This window comes from Oncorhynchus masou, chromosome 3, assembly GCF_036934945.1.
Source record: "Oncorhynchus masou masou isolate Uvic2021 chromosome 3, UVic_Omas_1.1, whole genome shotgun sequence".
NCBI classification, from domain to species: domain Eukaryota; kingdom Metazoa; phylum Chordata; class Actinopteri; order Salmoniformes; family Salmonidae; genus Oncorhynchus; species Oncorhynchus masou.
The window spans coordinates 2,074,259-2,091,983 of record NC_088214.1 but is presented as its reverse complement, the minus strand read 5'-3'; the positions used below and the strand labels follow the sequence as shown (position 1 = coordinate 2,091,983).

At 44.9% G+C, this 17,725-nt stretch overlaps 1 protein-coding gene across 1 annotated transcript in view; it reads right to left on the bottom strand.

Moving 5' to 3' along the window:
* LOC135518568 (ubiquitin carboxyl-terminal hydrolase 33-like) overlaps positions 1-16,168 on the bottom strand; it is a 52,507-nt gene extending 36,339 nt beyond the window's left edge. Inside the window, exons 1-10 of the mRNA XM_064943736.1 lie at positions 15,946-16,168; positions 12,451-12,552; positions 10,603-10,656; positions 10,404-10,466; positions 6,334-6,486; positions 5,708-5,822; positions 5,531-5,600; positions 2,317-2,430; positions 1,546-1,992; positions 1,155-1,347 (exon numbers count right to left, since the gene is read on the bottom strand). Of these exons, the coding sequence (XP_064799808.1) occupies positions 1,155-1,347; positions 1,546-1,992; positions 2,317-2,430; positions 5,531-5,600; positions 5,708-5,822; positions 6,334-6,486; positions 10,404-10,466; positions 10,603-10,656; positions 12,451-12,534 (1,293 nt within the window). The 5' untranslated portion in view covers positions 12,535-12,552; positions 15,946-16,168. The remainder of the gene's footprint in view (positions 1-1,154; positions 1,348-1,545; positions 1,993-2,316; positions 2,431-5,530; positions 5,601-5,707; positions 5,823-6,333; positions 6,487-10,403; positions 10,467-10,602; positions 10,657-12,450; positions 12,553-15,945) is intronic.
* Positions 16,169-17,725: the final 1,557 nt, after the last annotated feature.

Genomic DNA, 17,725 nt, shown 5'->3' with positions numbered 1-17,725 from the left:
CAAAAGTCCCATCATATCTGGCTCTGTGCCCTCTCTGAATAGTGTCATTGAATACTTTAGCAGGATGCTCTCTTTTCACAACTGGCTATGTGATTATTGCAGCTCAATGGGTTTAACTTTTGTTGACAATTTCGATACCTTTTCGGGTTGGGATGAGTTGGACCGCAGAGTGAAGGAAAAGCAGCCAACAAGTGCTCAGCATATGTGGGACCTCCTTCAAGACTGTTGGAAAAGCATTCCTCATGAAGCTGGTTGAGAGAATGCCAAGAGTGTGCAAAACTGTCATCAAGGGTTGCTAAATATAAAATATATTTTGATTTGTTTAACACTTTCGGTTACTACATTATTCCATATGTGTTATTTCATAGTTTTGATGTCTTCACTATTATTATATAATGTAGAAAATAGTACAAATAAAGAAAAGCCTTGAATGAGTAGCTGAACTTTTGACTGGTACTGTACACAATGAGTAACGAGAACTAAGTTATATACAAGGGGTACCAGTACCAAGTTGATGTGCAGGTATACGATGTAAACATTCTGTGCAAAAAGGGTTCATGCAGACCGTTCAATAGTTAAGCAAATATCTACCCAGAGTAACTATTTAGCAGTCTTATGGCCTGGGGGTAGAAGCTGTTCAGGGTCCTGTTGGTTCCAGACTTGGTGCATCGGTACCGCTTGCCGTGTGGTAGCAGAGAGAGCAGTCTATGACTAGGGTGGCTGGAGTTTGAACATTTTTAGGGCCTTCCTCTGACACCGCCTGGTATAAAGATCCTGGATGCCAGAGAGTTCTGCCCCAGTGATGAACTGTGCCGTACGCACTACCCTCTGTAGCACCTTGCGGTTGGACGCCAAGCAGTTGCCATACCAGGTGGTGATGCAGCCAGTCAAGATGCTCTCGATGGTGCAGCTGTAGAACTTTGAGGATCTGAGGGCCCATGCCAAATCTTTTCAGCTGTCTGAGGGGAAGAGGTGTTGTCATGCCCTCCTCACAACTGTGATGGTGTGTTTGGACCATGATTGGCCCTTAGTGATGTGGACACCAAGGAATTGAAGCTCTCAACCCAATCCACTATAGCCCCTTCGATATGAATGGGGTTGTGTTCTGCCCTCTATTTCCTGTAATCCACAATCAGCTCCATTGTCTTGCTGACGTTGAGAGAGAGGTCATTGTCCTGGCACCACACCACCAGGTCTCTGACCTCCTCCCTATAAGCCGTCTCATCATTGTCGGTGATCAGGCCAATCCCTGTTGTGTCGTCAACAAACTTAATAATGGTGCTGGAGTCGCGCACAGCCACGCCGTTGTCAGTGAACAGGGAGTATAGGAGGGGACGAAGCACACACCTTTGAGGGGCCCCCAGTGTTGAGAGTCAATGCCGATGAAAGTTCCTTCATCGGTATTGATAATTTCCAGCTAGCCTTGTAGTGCAGAGAAGAACAGTGCAGCGTAACAACTGAATATTCCCTGAGGAACGTGCTTATAAAAAAATAGTGGCTTGAGGAAAGAGACATGAAAGGACCTATTCTTCAACAGTAGTTTACTTTACCAGCGCAAGAGAAGACACATGCCGTTGGGAGTACGAACAGCCCCAGAGAAGACACCTGCCCATTGGGAGTACAAACAGCCCCAGAGAAGACACCTGCCCGTTGGGAGTACGAACAGCCCCAGAGAAGAAACCTGCCCGTTGGGAGTACGAACAGCCCCAGAGAAGAAACCTGCCCGTTGGGAGTACGAACAGCCCCAGAGAAGAAACCTGCCCGTTGGGAGTACGAACAGCCCCAGAGAAGAAACCTGCCCGTTGGGAGTACGAACAGCCCCAGAGAAGACACCTGCCCGTTGGGAGTACGAACAGCCCCAAAGAAGACACCTGCTTGTTGGGAGTATTAACAGCCCTAGAGAACACACCTACCTGTTGGGAGTATCCTCTGAACATGGGGTTAACAGCCTTGATCCCCTGGAACAGATTGGTAGGGATCACATAGGATGGCCTAAAGAGACAGAAAAAGATTAGGACAGCCTACAACACCACAGAACAAGGTTAGGACGGCCTACAACACCACAGAACAAGGTTAGCACGGCCTACAACACACCACAGAACAGGGTTAGCACAGCCTACAACACACCACAGAACAGGGTTAGGACGGCCTACAACACACCACAGAACAGGGTTAGGACGGCCTACAGAGACCACTATAGGCTACCCGCTCATTGATGAGGCCTGCAGAATCTGTCAAAATAACCTAAACATACTCTTCTGAACGGTCTGAATGGACAACACCCAGGTGAAGACGACTCAGAGGACAGATGTGTACCTGTTCTTGTGCCAGAGGTCTGACACCAGTTTCTGGTAGCTCTTACTCAGAGCAGGCTTCTTGTCTGTCCTCACCAGACCTCCACACTCCACAAAGAACTGGGTTAGCGGAGGACTGGAGAGAGAGAGAGAAGAACTGGGTTAGCGGAGGACTGGAGAGAGAGAGAAAAGAACTGGGTTAGAGGAGGACAGGAGAGAGAGAAAAGAACTGGGTTAGAGGAGGACTGGAGAGAGAGAAAAGAACTGGGTTAGAGGAGGACTGGAGAGAGAGAGAAAAGAACTGGGTTAGCGGAGGACTGGAGAGAGTGAAAAGAACTGGGTTAGAGGAGGACTGGAGAGAGAGAGAAAAGAACTGGGTTAGCGGAGGACTGGAGAGAGAGAGAAAAGAACTGGGTTAGAGGAGGACAGGAGAGAGAGAGAGAAAAGAACTGGGTTAGAGGAGGACTGGAGAAAAGTCATACATCTTAATACACGCACAGAACAACACACTGCACAGGGGGTACTGATTTCTTTTGGTTTTCCCATGATGTCAAGCAAAGAGGCACTGCGTTTCAAGGTAGGCCTTGAAATGCATCCACAGGTACACCTCAAATGATCCTATCAGAAGCTTTTAAAGCCATGAAATCATTTTCTGGAATTTTCCAAGCTGTTTGAAGGCACAGTCAACTTAGTGTATGTAAACTTCTGACCCACTTTTATTAACAAGAAATGTGTGGAGTGGTTGAAAAACGAGTTTTAAATGACTCCAACCTAAGTATGTTATCTTCCGACTTCAACTGTCTGTCTGTCTGTATGTATAAAAATGTATTCAATTATTTTTTCCCCCATCAATCTAGACACAATACCCCATAATGACAAAGCAAACAGGTTTACAAATAAATACAACTGAAATATCACATTTTCATAAGTATTCAGACCCATTACCCAGAACTTTGTTGAAGCACCTTCGGCAGCGATTACAGCCTCGGGTCTTCTTGGGTATGACGCCACAAAATTGGCAAAACTGTATTTGGGGACACCTGCAGAACCTCTCAAGCTCTGCGTTGTCTTGGCTGTTTGTTTTTTTTAGGATCATTGTCCTGTTGGAAGGTGAACCTTTGCCCCAGTCTGAGGTCCTGAGGGTTCTGGAGCAGGTTGTCATCAAGTACCTCTCTGTACTTTGCTCCGTTCATCTTTCCCTTGATCCTGACTAGTCTCCCTGCCTCTGAAAAACATCCCCACAGCATGATGCTGCCACCACCATGCTTCACCGTAGGGATTGGGACAAGGTTCTCTCCAGATGTGACGCTTAGCATTCAGGCCAAAGAGTTCAACTTTGGTTTCATCAGACCAGAGAATCTTGTTTCTTGTGGTCTGAGAGTAATTTAGGTGCCTTTTGGCAAACTCCAAGCGGGCTGTCATGTGCCTTTTACTGAGGAGGGGCTTCCATCTGGCCACTCTACCATAAAGGCCTGATTGGTGGAGTGCTGCAGAGATGGGAAAACCTTCCAGAAGGACAACCATCTCCACAGAGGATCTCTGGAGCTCTGTCAGAGTGACCATCAGGTTCTTGGTCACTTCCCTGACCAAGGTCCTTCTCCCCCGATTGCTCAGTTTGGCTGGGCGGCCAGCTCTAGGAAGAGTCTTGGTGGTTCTAAACTTCTTCCATTTCAGAATGATGGAGGCCACTGTGTTCTTGGGGACCTTCAATGCTCCAGAAATGTTTTGGTACCCTTCCCCAGATCTGTGCCTCGATACAATCCTGTCTCGGAGCTCTACAGACAATTCCTTCAACCTCACGTCTTGGTTTTTTCCCCCCCCCCGACATGCCCTGTTAACTGTGGGACCTTATATAGACTATTTACCAAGGATGTCGGGTAGCCTAGTGGTTAAAGTGTTGGACTAATAACCGTTCCTAGGCCAAGTTAACCCACCGTTCCTAGGCCAGTTAACCCACCGTTCCTAGGCCAGTTAACCCACCGTTCCTAGGCCAGTTAACCCACCGTTCCTAGGCCAGTTAACCCACCGTTCCTAGGCCAGTTAACCCACCGTTCCTAGGCCAGTTAACCCACCGTTCCTAGGCCAGTTAACCCACCGTTCCTAGGCCAGTTAACCCACCGTTCCTAGGCCAGTTAACCCACCGTTCCTAGGCTGTCTTTGAAAATAAGAATTTCTTGGACTCCAATCAGGCGCCAACCAATAGAAACAGGATGCACCCGAGCTCAATTTCAAGTCTCATTTCAAAGGTTCTGAATACTTAAGTAAATAAAAGGTATCCGTTTATTTTTAATAAACGTGGAATTTTTTGCTTTGTCATTATAGGGTATTATTGGGCATGGAGATTGATGCGGGAAAAAATGTATTCAATCCATTTTAGAATTAGGCTGTAACATAACAAAATCAGAGGGGGTCTGAATACTTTCTGAATGCACCGTCTATGTGGCTGACAGAGGGCGAACGAGGGGGGGGGGGGGAGACAGAGGGAGAACCAGGATAACACTAAAATATAAATTTAGTATGAAATGAAATAAAAGTTGAATTCCAAACTGTGTTGTTTTTTTTTTTTATTATGACAAAATTATGCAGTTGCATGAATTATAATCTTGATTGTGTTTTAGACTATTGTATAATTCATTAATATACAGTCCACTTTTTTTCCTCATGAGGTAATCCAATCTCGCCTAACGGAGCTATGATGAGTGAGCTCTCAAAAGGCTCCCGGTAGGCAGACACTACTTCTCCAATAGAAATCCCCCGTCACACATCAGGTCAAAAGATTGTGTCGCGTCCAACTGCGCATGTGCAGGCAATCAAATGAAACGCACTCCTTCGATATAACGCAGTTTTTGACTAAAATGAAAACGTGTCGGTCACATTCACGAGGTTGGAGTAATATTGTTAAACTACTTAAGACATTGGCTTGAATCTAGGTTTTGCCTTTATACTTGGAGAAAATCAACGTCTAATTGACTACACAAACCCCGGCATAGTCCGTTCGGTCTGTTTCACGCCTCTAGGTTTAGATAAACTCTGTGGTTGGGTTGATTCTCTAAGGAAGGATGAAAACGACTACATTGACCATGATCCTTCGCAATTTTTTGGTGCCATTCAGCAATATGTCACGCTTCAAATTCAAAATAGTTCCGGCTTCATGCACCATCGGGAGTTTTCCATAGGAACACTTGGATGACATCAGCACTATCACTATCTACTGGTTTAATGCCTATGGGTCTCACCAGTTGGAGAGGGCCTGCAGGGCTGCATTCATATAGCAGGTGTTCCCGATGTTCTTCAGGCCCGTCAGACCTACAGGAGACGGACACAAAGAGTTTGATCTCGCTAGAGAACAGCAGAGAGAGCATGGCTGATGCAAGCTTGAGCATTGAAGTTTGGTCCAGTCAGATGACGCGTACCTCTGGCGCGTAGCTCGTCCTCCTCCTCCGTCTCCATGCCCAGGTCTTCACAGCCATTAGTAGGGGGCAGTCTCAGAGAAGTGGGACTGCCCTGCGCCCTGCTACACTCCTGGAACTGAAGACAACCACATAAGAACCATCCTCGTCTAGAACCATCCTCATCTAGAACCATCCTCATCTAGAACCATCCTCATCTAGAACCATCCTCATCTAGAACCCTATCAGAACTATCCTCATCTACAACCCTCCTCATCTACAACCCTCCTCATCTACAACCCTCCTCATCTACAACCCTCCTCATCTACAACCCTCCTCATCTACAACCCTCCTCATCTACAACCCTATCAGAACTATCCTCATCTAGACAACATTAAAAGTAACATGAGGAATTGACAACAGCAGAATGCAGCATTTCATAGTGAAAGAAAACATTCAATAACTGAATAATTATTTACTTTTCAACGTGGTCTCAAAATATGTGAAATAAATCTATAGAGTGGATTGGTTAGGGTTGTGGACGTTTGTTTAGGCCTTAGATATAGACAACTGTATTTATCCAGAGGGAACTTCATTTGTGGTTTGAGATTCAGGTATCAATCCATATTTATCCCAGATGGTAACATTACCTGTGTGTTGTTGGTCTGAGGTGAAGCGAGGGTCTTGGTGCTGGGGACAGGGCAGTGAGGGCCCAGTTTACGCTCCACAAACACCTCTTTCCCACAGGCATAACACCACACCCTCAGAGTGGTCAGGTTCACTGTCAGGTTGTGCCGCGTCTCCTGTTAGAGAGGGGTTATAAACATGTTACGAAGGGGTTATAAAGGTTTATAGGAGGTGTAATACAGGTTATATTTCTCTGTTATAAACAAATATAACTTATTGTTATTATTAACTCAGAGCTGTCCGGACAGACAGCTGTAGACGAGTCAGTCACTTGTTTCATTATTCATGTGTCTGCATTAGTGTTCAGTGTTGACAGCAGAGCCGGGCGACAACGATGAAACCACCCAGTCTGATCCTTTCCTGCTCTACTGTTTAGCAGAGCGTTAGTGGTGCATCAAGCCCAGCTCCCACAGGAACATGTGTTAATTATGGATGATCCAGAAAGAGGACAGCTAAGTGTTAGCTAGATGGCCGTGCACATGGGACAAGGTGCATCCATGGGGTTCACAGAGTACCACATGTCCTTAAAAAAAATACAGACAGAAAGGACTAACATGACTGGTATTTGATATGAGAGAGAGAGAGAGAAATGCATTTGTTTATTGCATTTGTTTATCCCCTTTGTACTTCATTATTTGCACATTGTTACAGCACTATGTATGTATGTATGCATGTATTTATTTATTTATTTTACCTTTATTTAACTAGGCAAGTCAGTTAAGAACAAATTCTTATTTTCAATGACGGCCTAGGAACAGTGGGTTAACTGCCTGTTCAGGGGCAGAACGACAGATTTTGTACCTTGTCAGCTCGCGGATTTGAACTTGCAACCTTTCGGTTACTAGTCCAACACTCTAACCACTAGGCTACCCTGCCCTCCGATGCATGTATGTATGTGTGTCTGTATGCGTGCGTGTGTGTCTGTATGCGTGCGTGTGTGTATGTATATGTGCATGTATGCGTGCATGTATGTATGCATGCATGTATGTGTGCGTGTATGTGTGCATGTATGTATGCGTGTATGCGTGCATGTATGTATGCGTGTATGCGTGCATGTATGTATGCGTGTATGTATGTATGCATGTATGTGTGCATGTATGCGTGCATGTATGCGTGCATGTATGTGTGCATGTATGCGTGCATGTATGCGTGCATGTATGCGTGCATGTATGTGTGTGTGCATGTATGCGTGTATGCATGCATGCATCAAATGTCCAGACCTGTGTATGTACAGTGCCTTGCAAAGGTATTCGGCCCCCTTGAACTTTGCGACCTTTTGCCACATTTCAGGCTTCAAACATAAAGATATAAAACTGTATTTTTTTGTGAAGAATCAACAAGTAATTTTGCACGGCCAATTTTTCAGTTTTTGATTTGTTAATTTTTTTTGAAATATCCAATAAATGTCGTTCCACTTCATGGTTGTGTCCCACTTGTTGTTGATTCTTCACAAAAAAAATACAGTTTTATACAGTATGTATGTGTGCATGCATGTATGTATGTGTGCATGCATGTATGTATGTGTGCATGCATGTATGTATGTGTGCATGCATGCATGTATGTGTGCATGCATGCATGCATGCATGTATGTGTGTGTGCATGCATGCATGCATGTGTGCATGCATGTATGTATGCGTGCATGCATGTATGCGTGCATGTATGCATGCATGTATGTATGCATGTGTGCATGCGTGTATGTATGTATGCGTGTGTGCATGCGTGTATGTATGTATGCATGTATGTATGTATGCATGTATGTATGTATGTGTATGTGTGCATGTATGTATGTGTATGTGTGCATGTATGTATGTGTATGTATGTGTGCATGTATGTATGTATGTATGTATGTGTATGTATGTGTGCGTGCGTGCATGTATGCGTGTATGCATGTATGTATGCGTGTATGTATGCATGTGTGCGTGTATGTATGCATGTATGTATGTGTGCGTGTATGTATGTATGCGTGTATGTGTGCATGTATGTATGTGTGTATGCGTGTATGTGTGTATGCATGTATGTATGCATGTATACACAACATTTGAAATGTCTATTATTTTAGAACTTCTTTGAGTGTTTCCTGTTCATTTTTATCATTTCACTTATGTTAATTATCTACCTCACTCACAGGCCTTGAGCAGGAAAACAGGCCCAACCCCCCACTCTTATCCTCGCCCAAGAAAATTGCATGTACCAGATGCTCAGCAAGCTCTGCTCACACTTACTGGTCTGAGGTCAAACCACACAACATTGGACACTTTATGGAACACAAAGCCTTCACTATCGCATCCTGGAATATCCAAGGCCTGAGGTCATCTGCATTTGGCCTAAAGAGCAGGAATCTGGACTTCAAAGAAATTAGAAATACAGACATTGTCATCCTACAAGAAACATGGTATAGAGGAGATGGACCCACTGGTTGTCCTCTAGGTTACAGAGAGCTGGTAGTCCCATCCACCACACTACAAGGTGGGTGGTATAGAGGAGATGGACCCACTGGTTGTCCTCTAGGTTACAGAGAGCTGGTAGTCCCATCCACCACACTACAAGGTGGGTGGTATAGAGGAGATGGACCCACTGGTTGTCCTCTAGGTTACAGAGAGCTGGTAGTCCCAACCACCACACTACCAGGTGCTCGCACACGCATTCTCAGTTCCGCCCACAAAATGTTCTAAAGGATTGAAATCAGGGCTTTGTGATGGCCACTCCCATACCTTGACTTTGTTGTCCTTTCACCATTTTGACAACTTTGAAAGTATGCTTGGGGTCATTGTCCATTTGGAAGACCCATTTGTGACCAAGCTTTAACTTCCTGACTGAGGTTGCTTCAATATATCCACATAATTTCCCTTCTCATGATGCCATCTATTTTGTGAAGTGCCCCAGTCCCTCCTGCAGCAAAGCACCCCCACAACATGATGCTGCCACCCCCGTGCTTCACGGTTGGGATGGTGTTCTTCGGCTTGCAAGCCTCACCCTTTTTCCTCCAAACATAACAATGAATGGTCATTATGGCCAAACAGTTCTACTTTTGTTTCATCAGACCAGAGGACATTTCTCCAAAAAGTATGATCTTTGTCCCATTGTGCAGTTGCAAACCGTAGTCTGGCTTTTTTATGGTGATTTTAGAGCAGCGGCTTCTTCCTTGCTGAGATGCCTTTCAGGTTATGTCGATATAGGACTCGTTGTACTGTGGATATTGATACTTTTGTACCCGTTTCCTCCACCATCTTCACAAGGTCCTATGCTGTTGTTTTGGTATTGACTTGCTCTTTTCGCACCAAAGTACGTTCATCTCTAGGAGACAGAACCAGTCTCCTTCCTGAGAGGTATGACGGCTGCGTGGTCCCATGGTGTTCATACTTGTGTACTATTGTTTGTACAGATGAACATGGTACCTTCAGACGATTGGAAATTGCTCCTAAGAATTAACCAGACGTGTGAAGGTCTTGGCTGATTTCTTTTGATTTTCCCATGATGTTAAACAAAGAGGCACTGAGTTTGAAGGTAGGCCTTGAAACCCATCCACAGGTACACCTTAAATGATGTCAATTAGCCTATCAGAAGCTTCCAAAGCCATGACATCATTTTCTGGAATTTTCCAAGCTGTTTAAAGGCACAGTCAACTTAGTGTATGTAAACAATTGTTGGAAAAATTACTTGTGTCATGCAAAGTAGATGTCCTAACAGACTTGCCAAAACTATAGTTTGTTAACAAGAAATGTGTGGAGTGGTTGAAAAACAAGTTTTAATGACTCCAAGCTAAGTATGTAATCTTCCGACTTCAACTGTACGTGCGTGTGCGTGTGCGTGTGCGTGTGTGCGTGTGTATTGATAGATGGAGAAAGGAAAGTGAGTAGAGAAGGGGGGGTGGATGATAATCTAATGCCAGGTAATAATCGTATTCCTTTTAAATGGTCACTCACTCACACTCTCACTTCCTTTCCCTCACACTTCCTTCAACACCTTCTCTCCTGCACATTGATCTAGTCCTGTCGCGGTGTGTGTGGGAGGTGAAGGGTCAGGGGTGACTCACCTGTGAGTGGACAGTGCTATGGTCAGCATGAGATTCTCCACAGCCCACATAGGCACAGGTGTTCTACACACACACACACACACACAGAGAGAAAACAGATTATTACTACAGAACTGTTACGTCCATATTCATTCAAGGCCAAATGGCAGTCAACTTTCAAAATAAAAGTCCCAAACAAAGCCAGGGACTGCTCACTCACCTCCAGACACGCCCACAGATTTGGTCCTCCAACCTTGCAGTCTTGACACTGGCCCTAGAAACACCCCCCACAACAGCCAACCAGTTTAAGTGACCAGACCAGAGACAGTATAATAATCTGACTGCTTCAGAGACCAGAGAGACAGTAACTATCGAACAGTAACATGATAGAGCACAGTGTTCTCCAATGACAACATTCTAATTTCCTGTAAAACATCCAGGACTTGGCCATTAATAATAGTTTGTATTCTAGCTAATGCTACTCGATGATCAAGATAATTTTGCTAGCCTAATTAGTTTCTATCGGCTAACCACTATAAAATGTGATAGTAGCCGAGTGAACAACAACATAAGCAGATTCACAGAGCATTCGGAGAGTATTCAGACCCCTTCCCCTTTATCCACATTTTGTTTAAATTAGTCTTATTCTAAAATGGATTAAATGAAAACACTGCCTCAATCTACACACAATACCCCATGACAGAGTGAAAGCAGGTTTTTAGTCATGTTTGCACATTTCTTAAAAATAGAAAAACAAACATTTACTTAAGAATTCAGACCCTTTACTATGAGACACGAAATTGAGCTAAAATGCATCCTGTTTCCATTGATCCTCCGAGCGATGTTACTACAACTTGATTGGAGTCCACCTGTGATAAATTAAATTGATTGGACATGATTTAGAAAGGCACACACCTGTCTATATAAGGTCCCACACTTGACAGGTGCATGTCAGAGCAAAAACCAAGCCATGAGGTCGAAGGAATTGTCTGTAGAGCTCCGAGACAGGATTGTGTCAAGGCACAGATCTGAGGAAGGGTCCCAAAACATTTCTGCAGCATTGAAGGTCCCCAAGAACACAGTGGCCTCCATCATTATTAAATGGAAGAAATTTGGAACCACCAAGACTCTTTCTTGAGCTGGCCGCCCGGCCAAACTGAGCAATCGGGGGAGAAGGACCTTGGTCAGGAAGGTGACCAACAACCCAATGACAGCTCCAGAGTTCCTTTGTGGAGATGGCAGATCCTTCCAGAAGAACACTCATCTCTGCAGCACTCGACCAATCAATCCTTTATGGTAAAGAGGCCAGATGGAAGCCACTCCTCAGTAAACGGAACATCACAGCCTGCTTGGAGTTCGCTGTGGGGATGTTTTTCAGCGACAGGGACTGGGAGACTAGTCAGGATCGAGGGAAAGATGAACAGAGCGAAGTACAGAGAGATCCTTGATGAATACCTGCTCCAGAGCACTCAGGACCTCAGATTGGGGTGAAGGTTCACCATCAACAGGACAACGACCCTAAGCACACAGCCAAGACAACGCAGGAGTGGCTTCAGGACAAGTCTCTGAATATCCTTGAGTGGCCCAGCCAGAGCCCGGACTTGAACCCGATCGAACATCTCTGGAGAGACCTGAAAAAAGCTGTGAACCGACGCTCCCTATCCAACCTGACAGAGCTTGAGAGGCTGTAAACACTGCCAAAGATGCTTCCACAAAGTACTGAGTAAAGGGTCTGAATACTTATGGAAATATTAACAAAAAAGTTAAAACCTGTTTTTGCTTTGTCAATTGATGAGGGGATAAAAACTATGAACTCCCTTTTAGAATAAGGCTGTAACGTACCATGGAAGGAGACAGGACTACAGGACAGGTGGTCTATGGAAGGGGACAGGACTACAGGACAGGTGGTCTATGGAAGGGGACAGGACTACAGGACAGGTAGTCTATGGAAGGGGACAGGACTACAGGACAGGACATCTATGGAAGGGGACAGGACAGGTAGTCTATGGAAGGGGACAGGACTACAGGACAGGTAGTCTATGGGAGGGGACAGGACTACAGGACTCACATGTGACTTGTGGATCAGTTCATCCTTGGTGATTTCTCCAACACACTCCAGATGGGGACAGTCACTGCTGGACTCTACAGGCATCACTCACCTGAACCTTACCTGTCAGAGGGGGAGGGGAGAGGAAGAGGAGGGGATAAGAAAAAGCATGTTATTTTGTGATCTAAAACAGGGGTTCCCAAACCTTTCCTGTACTGGACTTTGTTTTGGGAAGATAAATTAGCAGTTTAACATTTCTACATGCCTGTTGTATTATTCAAGTGTGTTAACTTCTGTGCATCATGATTGGGAGGCTAACAACGCAGAGACAGCCCTATTAATTAATAACAAGCCTTGTGGAGCAGCAACGTTGCCCTATAAAATGGGCTGATACAGACGTGATCGTCGTAATCACCTGAGACACATTTCAGGAAGTACCGGTAGTAAAAAAATTACAGCACCAAAACTTTTTATTATTTTATTTTTGGTAAAGAAAAAAACCCATTGTGTTGATGACACCTTGTTCCTAGTCAGTCGGATGGGGGGGTGGGGGGTAGCTAGTCAGTCGGAAAGGGGAGGGATAGCTAGTCAGTCGGAAAGGGGGATACCTGCTCAAACACACTGGCCTCCCAGCTCAAACACACTGGCCACCCAGCTCTAACACCCTGCTCTAACACACTGCTCTAACGCCCTGCTCTAACACACAGCTCTAACACACTGACCACACAGCTCTAACACACTGACCACACAGCTCTAGAACTTGGTTCTAATTGTGACGCTTAACACGCTAGAATTCCCGCCTCTCCCATCTCCTCATTGGTTTTTAGGTGCATATACCCATATACTGTTACACTGGCAATACTATAGTGCCTATAAGAACATCTAGTAGAGGACCTTGTGCATCAAATAACAACCCAATGATTATACCCCAGTACGAATTAGCTAGCAACAGCAAGCTAGCTAGCCATAAATGTTTAATGCTTTTCAACCTGTCCCCAAATTAATATAGTTGGTTCTGTTTGTTTTGATATTTCAACCTGCGTGTCCTGATCACGTCTGGTGTGGGGGGACAAAATCAACATGCGCAATGGCTTGTGTGGTCTCGTCAGCATGTACCTCAAATAGTGACTCCAGCAGGGAGCGTGGTGAGAGAAACTACCTCGACAGCCAAACCCAGGCCAGGCCAGGGAGCGTGGTGAGACAAACTACCTCGACAGCCAAACCCAGGCCAGGCCAGGGAGCGTGGTGAGAGAAACTACCTCGACAGCCAAACCCAGGCCAGGCCAGGGAGCGTGGTGAGAGAAACTACCTCGACAGCCAAACCCAGGCCAGGCCAGGGAGAGTGGTGAGAGAAACTACCGACAGCCAAACCCAGGCCAGGGAGCGTGGTGAGAGAAACTACCTCGACAGCCAAACCCAGGCCAGGCCAGGGAGAGTGGTGAGAGAAACTACCGACAGCCAAACCCAGGCCAGGGAGCGTGGTGAGAGAAACTACCTCGACAGCCAAACCCAGGCCAGGCCAGGGAGCGTGGTGTGAGTGAGAGAACACTAGACAGTTGATGGTCCAGCAGGTCAGGTAAATTCCCTTACAGATCAATAGTGTTTTCTCAGGTCACAACTATCAGCCTGCATAGATCCCAGCTGCACTCTTCCACACACAAACATCTCACTCTCTCTGACTCACACACACACCCTAATAAAGGCACTTAATACAGCTGATAAAAACACTTCAAGGTTCTCCAAGACAAAGGAGCTGATCGTGGACTCCAGGAAACGGAGGGCCGACACGCCCCCAATTCACATTGACGGGGCTGTAGTGGAGCAGGTCGAGAGCTTCAAGTTCGTCGGTGTCCACATCACTAAGGATTTATCATGGTCCTAACACACCAACACAGTCGTGAAGAGAGCATATGACAACTCATGTTCCCTTCACTGGGATAAAAAGATTTGGCATGGGCCCTCAGATTCTCAAAGCTCTACAGCTGCACCATCGAGAGCATCTTGACTGGCTGCTTCACTGCCTGGTATGACAACTGCTTGGCCCCTGACCGCAAGGCACTACACAGGGTAGTGTGAATGGCCCAGTACATCACTGGGGCCAAGCTGCCTTCCATCCAGTACCTATATAATAGGTGGTATCAGAGGAAAGCCCATACAATTGTCAGAGACTCCAGTCACCCAAGTTATAGACTTTCTCTGCTACTGCATGGCAAGCGGTGCCAGAGCGCCACGTCGAGGACCAAAAGGCTCCTCAACAAGCCATTAGGCTGCTGAACAATTAATACAAATTGCTACTGGACAATTTACATTGACACAGCCTCGTTATTGTTATTCTTTGTGTTACTTTTTATTTGAGCCTACTTGGTAAATATTTTCTTCTTCCAGAACTGCAGTGTTGGATAAGGGCTTGTAAGTAAGCATTTCACTGTAAAGTCCACACTTGTTGTATTCAGTGCATGTGGCAAATGAAGTTTGATTTGATCTGCAGAGAAGAATGGGAGAAACTCCCCAAATACAGGTGTGCCAAGCTTGTAGTGTCATACCCAAGAAGACTATAGAGGCTGTAATTGCTGCTAAAGTTGCTTCAACAAAGTACTGAGTAAAGGGTCTGAATACTTATGTAAATGTAATATTTCCATATTTAAATATTTTAATACATTTGTTAGATTTGTGTAGATCAGGAAAAAAAAACTTTAATCCATTTTAGATTAAGGCTAATGTAACAATGTGGAAAAAGTCAAGGGGTCTGAATACTTTCCGAATGCAGTGTGTGTATAAATATATATATATATATATCTCTCCTTGAAACCACCAACACCAATCCGATCCTCAGACCAAAGCCTCACCAATTCATGAGATAATCTCCAATATTACTCTATTTGCACAATGAACTTTGAAATAGATAAATTCTTCTGAATTATCAAGTACAGCCAAATGTTGGGCGGGGCATTTCTGCTCATATGTTTCTTCGCCTACTTCGGTGTGTCTGCAGCCCTCACCCTCATGATGCCTTACTACCAACCACTGGACCTCAAGCTGATTCATACTAGAAACATGTACATCCCTTTCTTTATTAGCCCCTTGCATTTCTCAGACCAGTTAATAATTATCAACCAGCACGTCAAAACAGTTGCTTGCAACTGGATGTAATGTATTTTGTAAGCTACTAGCTACTGGCACACGGGGCGGACATTACCGGCAGTTCAGTCGGTGCGCCAGATCTCTGACAGAGGCTAGCTAAGCTAACGGCCAAAAGGGCAGTTGGCCCGGGGCGCTAATTAGCAACATGCTAACCAGTCGATGTGAAATATGTTGAAGGTTCAATTCAATCCCGATGTGAATCAAGCAGAGTTATCTGAACATTAACACGATTCATGCTAGTTAACAATACCTGTCTTGATGTGAAAAAAAAAGAGACTGACAAATGGATGATGCTAACATTAGCTAGTAAACGTCAACTGCTGCTGGCTTTTCGTCTCTGCAGCAACCCCCCGATTATAACCGGTCGGCTCTTACCTGCACGTTTGGAAATTACAGTTAGGAAGAAATGCTCCGGTTATCTTTGAAAGCTAACACACCGGCTCAAGCGCTATCCTTGACATTACTTCGAAATGTAACAGTTTTAAAGAGAAAACCGTTCATTCGTAACGCACAACTTCCAGGTTGTGGATCCGCCTTCTTCTTCTTTGGAGTTTAACGGCGGTTGGCATCAAATATGCTGCATAACCGCCCCCAACTGGACTATAATATAAATCCATTATACTTTGTGATACAAAATAAAATAAAAAAGAATGAAAAAAATAATAACAATAATTTGACCCCATCTACTGCCAACGGCCTGGGAGGATGGGTCACCGCCATTCAACACACCCTGTAACTCTTCTGAAGTCAAATACTTCTCTGCAGATGCCACCACAACATCTATTTTCTCTGATTTATGTTCCATTTCTGCGTAACTGTTGAAAAACATTGCTAAGAAGACAACCTTACTGAAGCATACATCACTCGTTTCCCTCTGTGCTGGCACATATCTACTACTCACAGGGATCCTCTCAGGAACTCTCACCCTTGACCCATCCTCCTCTACTTTCTTCACTGCCTCAGCATACAACACCTTCTGCACTACTCTGACTCTAGCCACCTCAACCTGCTTCTTGCACCAGACACTTCCAACCCCCAGCAACATGGGCACTTCTGCAGTTGACACACACAACTGTATCCACAGAAACTATACAATCCTCTATCCCATGTCCTCCTGCACTCTTCCACACATCTTGGAATCTCCCTCCAACAAACTGCTGCATCAGGACCATAAACGTGGCACCTGAAACACCGCAGTGGATTCGGCACAAAAGCTCAAACAGGATACCTGCTATATCCCAACATGACCTTGTGGGAAAGACTCAGACTCAAAACTAAAAAGGACTGACAGTGACTCCTCTTTTTCACCACACTCACCCCCCAGGTCTGCGTCTCACCAAACGGTGGGCATCACAAACACCAGGAATCTTCAACTTCAATTGCTCCACCTCCACCCTTAACATTACCCCAGAAATCACTACTTTCAATGGTTCCCTGTTTCTAAGAGCAAAGCAAGAAATAGATCTTGACCCAAGTTGCGTAACACGGAGTGCCCACTCGCACGGGTTAGAAGAAACACAAACAAATATCAGAAGTCCACTACAGGTTACCTTCACTGATTCAACCGCACCTAACTCCTTTCCCACCCACCGTGAAACCACACATGGATCCGCCAAAAGGTCAAGGAGTGGATCCGCCTTCTGATGCAACTGCCATCTTGTGGTTGTGTGGGAACGGGTGTTGCTGCGCCACCTGACGACTAAGAGTGGGATAACAAAATTCAGATTCTGCACAATAAACAAATTGAAATAGATTTTGACTTGGATTTCTACATAGTCTATAACCACGTTTCCATCTATAGTTTTTATGCGAGCATCATACCATGTAACAAAAATTATGACAGCTGTGATGGAAACAGGAAGTTTGGGGAAAATGTTATAAATGCTGACAGATCATTTGTTTGTACAACATGGTGGGATCTATTTTGTGCCATGTGGGTAAAATAATTATGAAATGGCGGTGAAAACGCCTTTATGTGCAAATATTGATATAATAACCATCATATCAAAGTAAACTTGGAGTCATGCGATGATATGTTGTGTGGTCCTACCACAACGTCTTGGGGAATCATGCTGTTTATTAGGCTACAGATTAAATAAATTATGATGAACTTCACAGGGTGAGGAAAAATGCATGGTGACCTTCATTCTCCTTT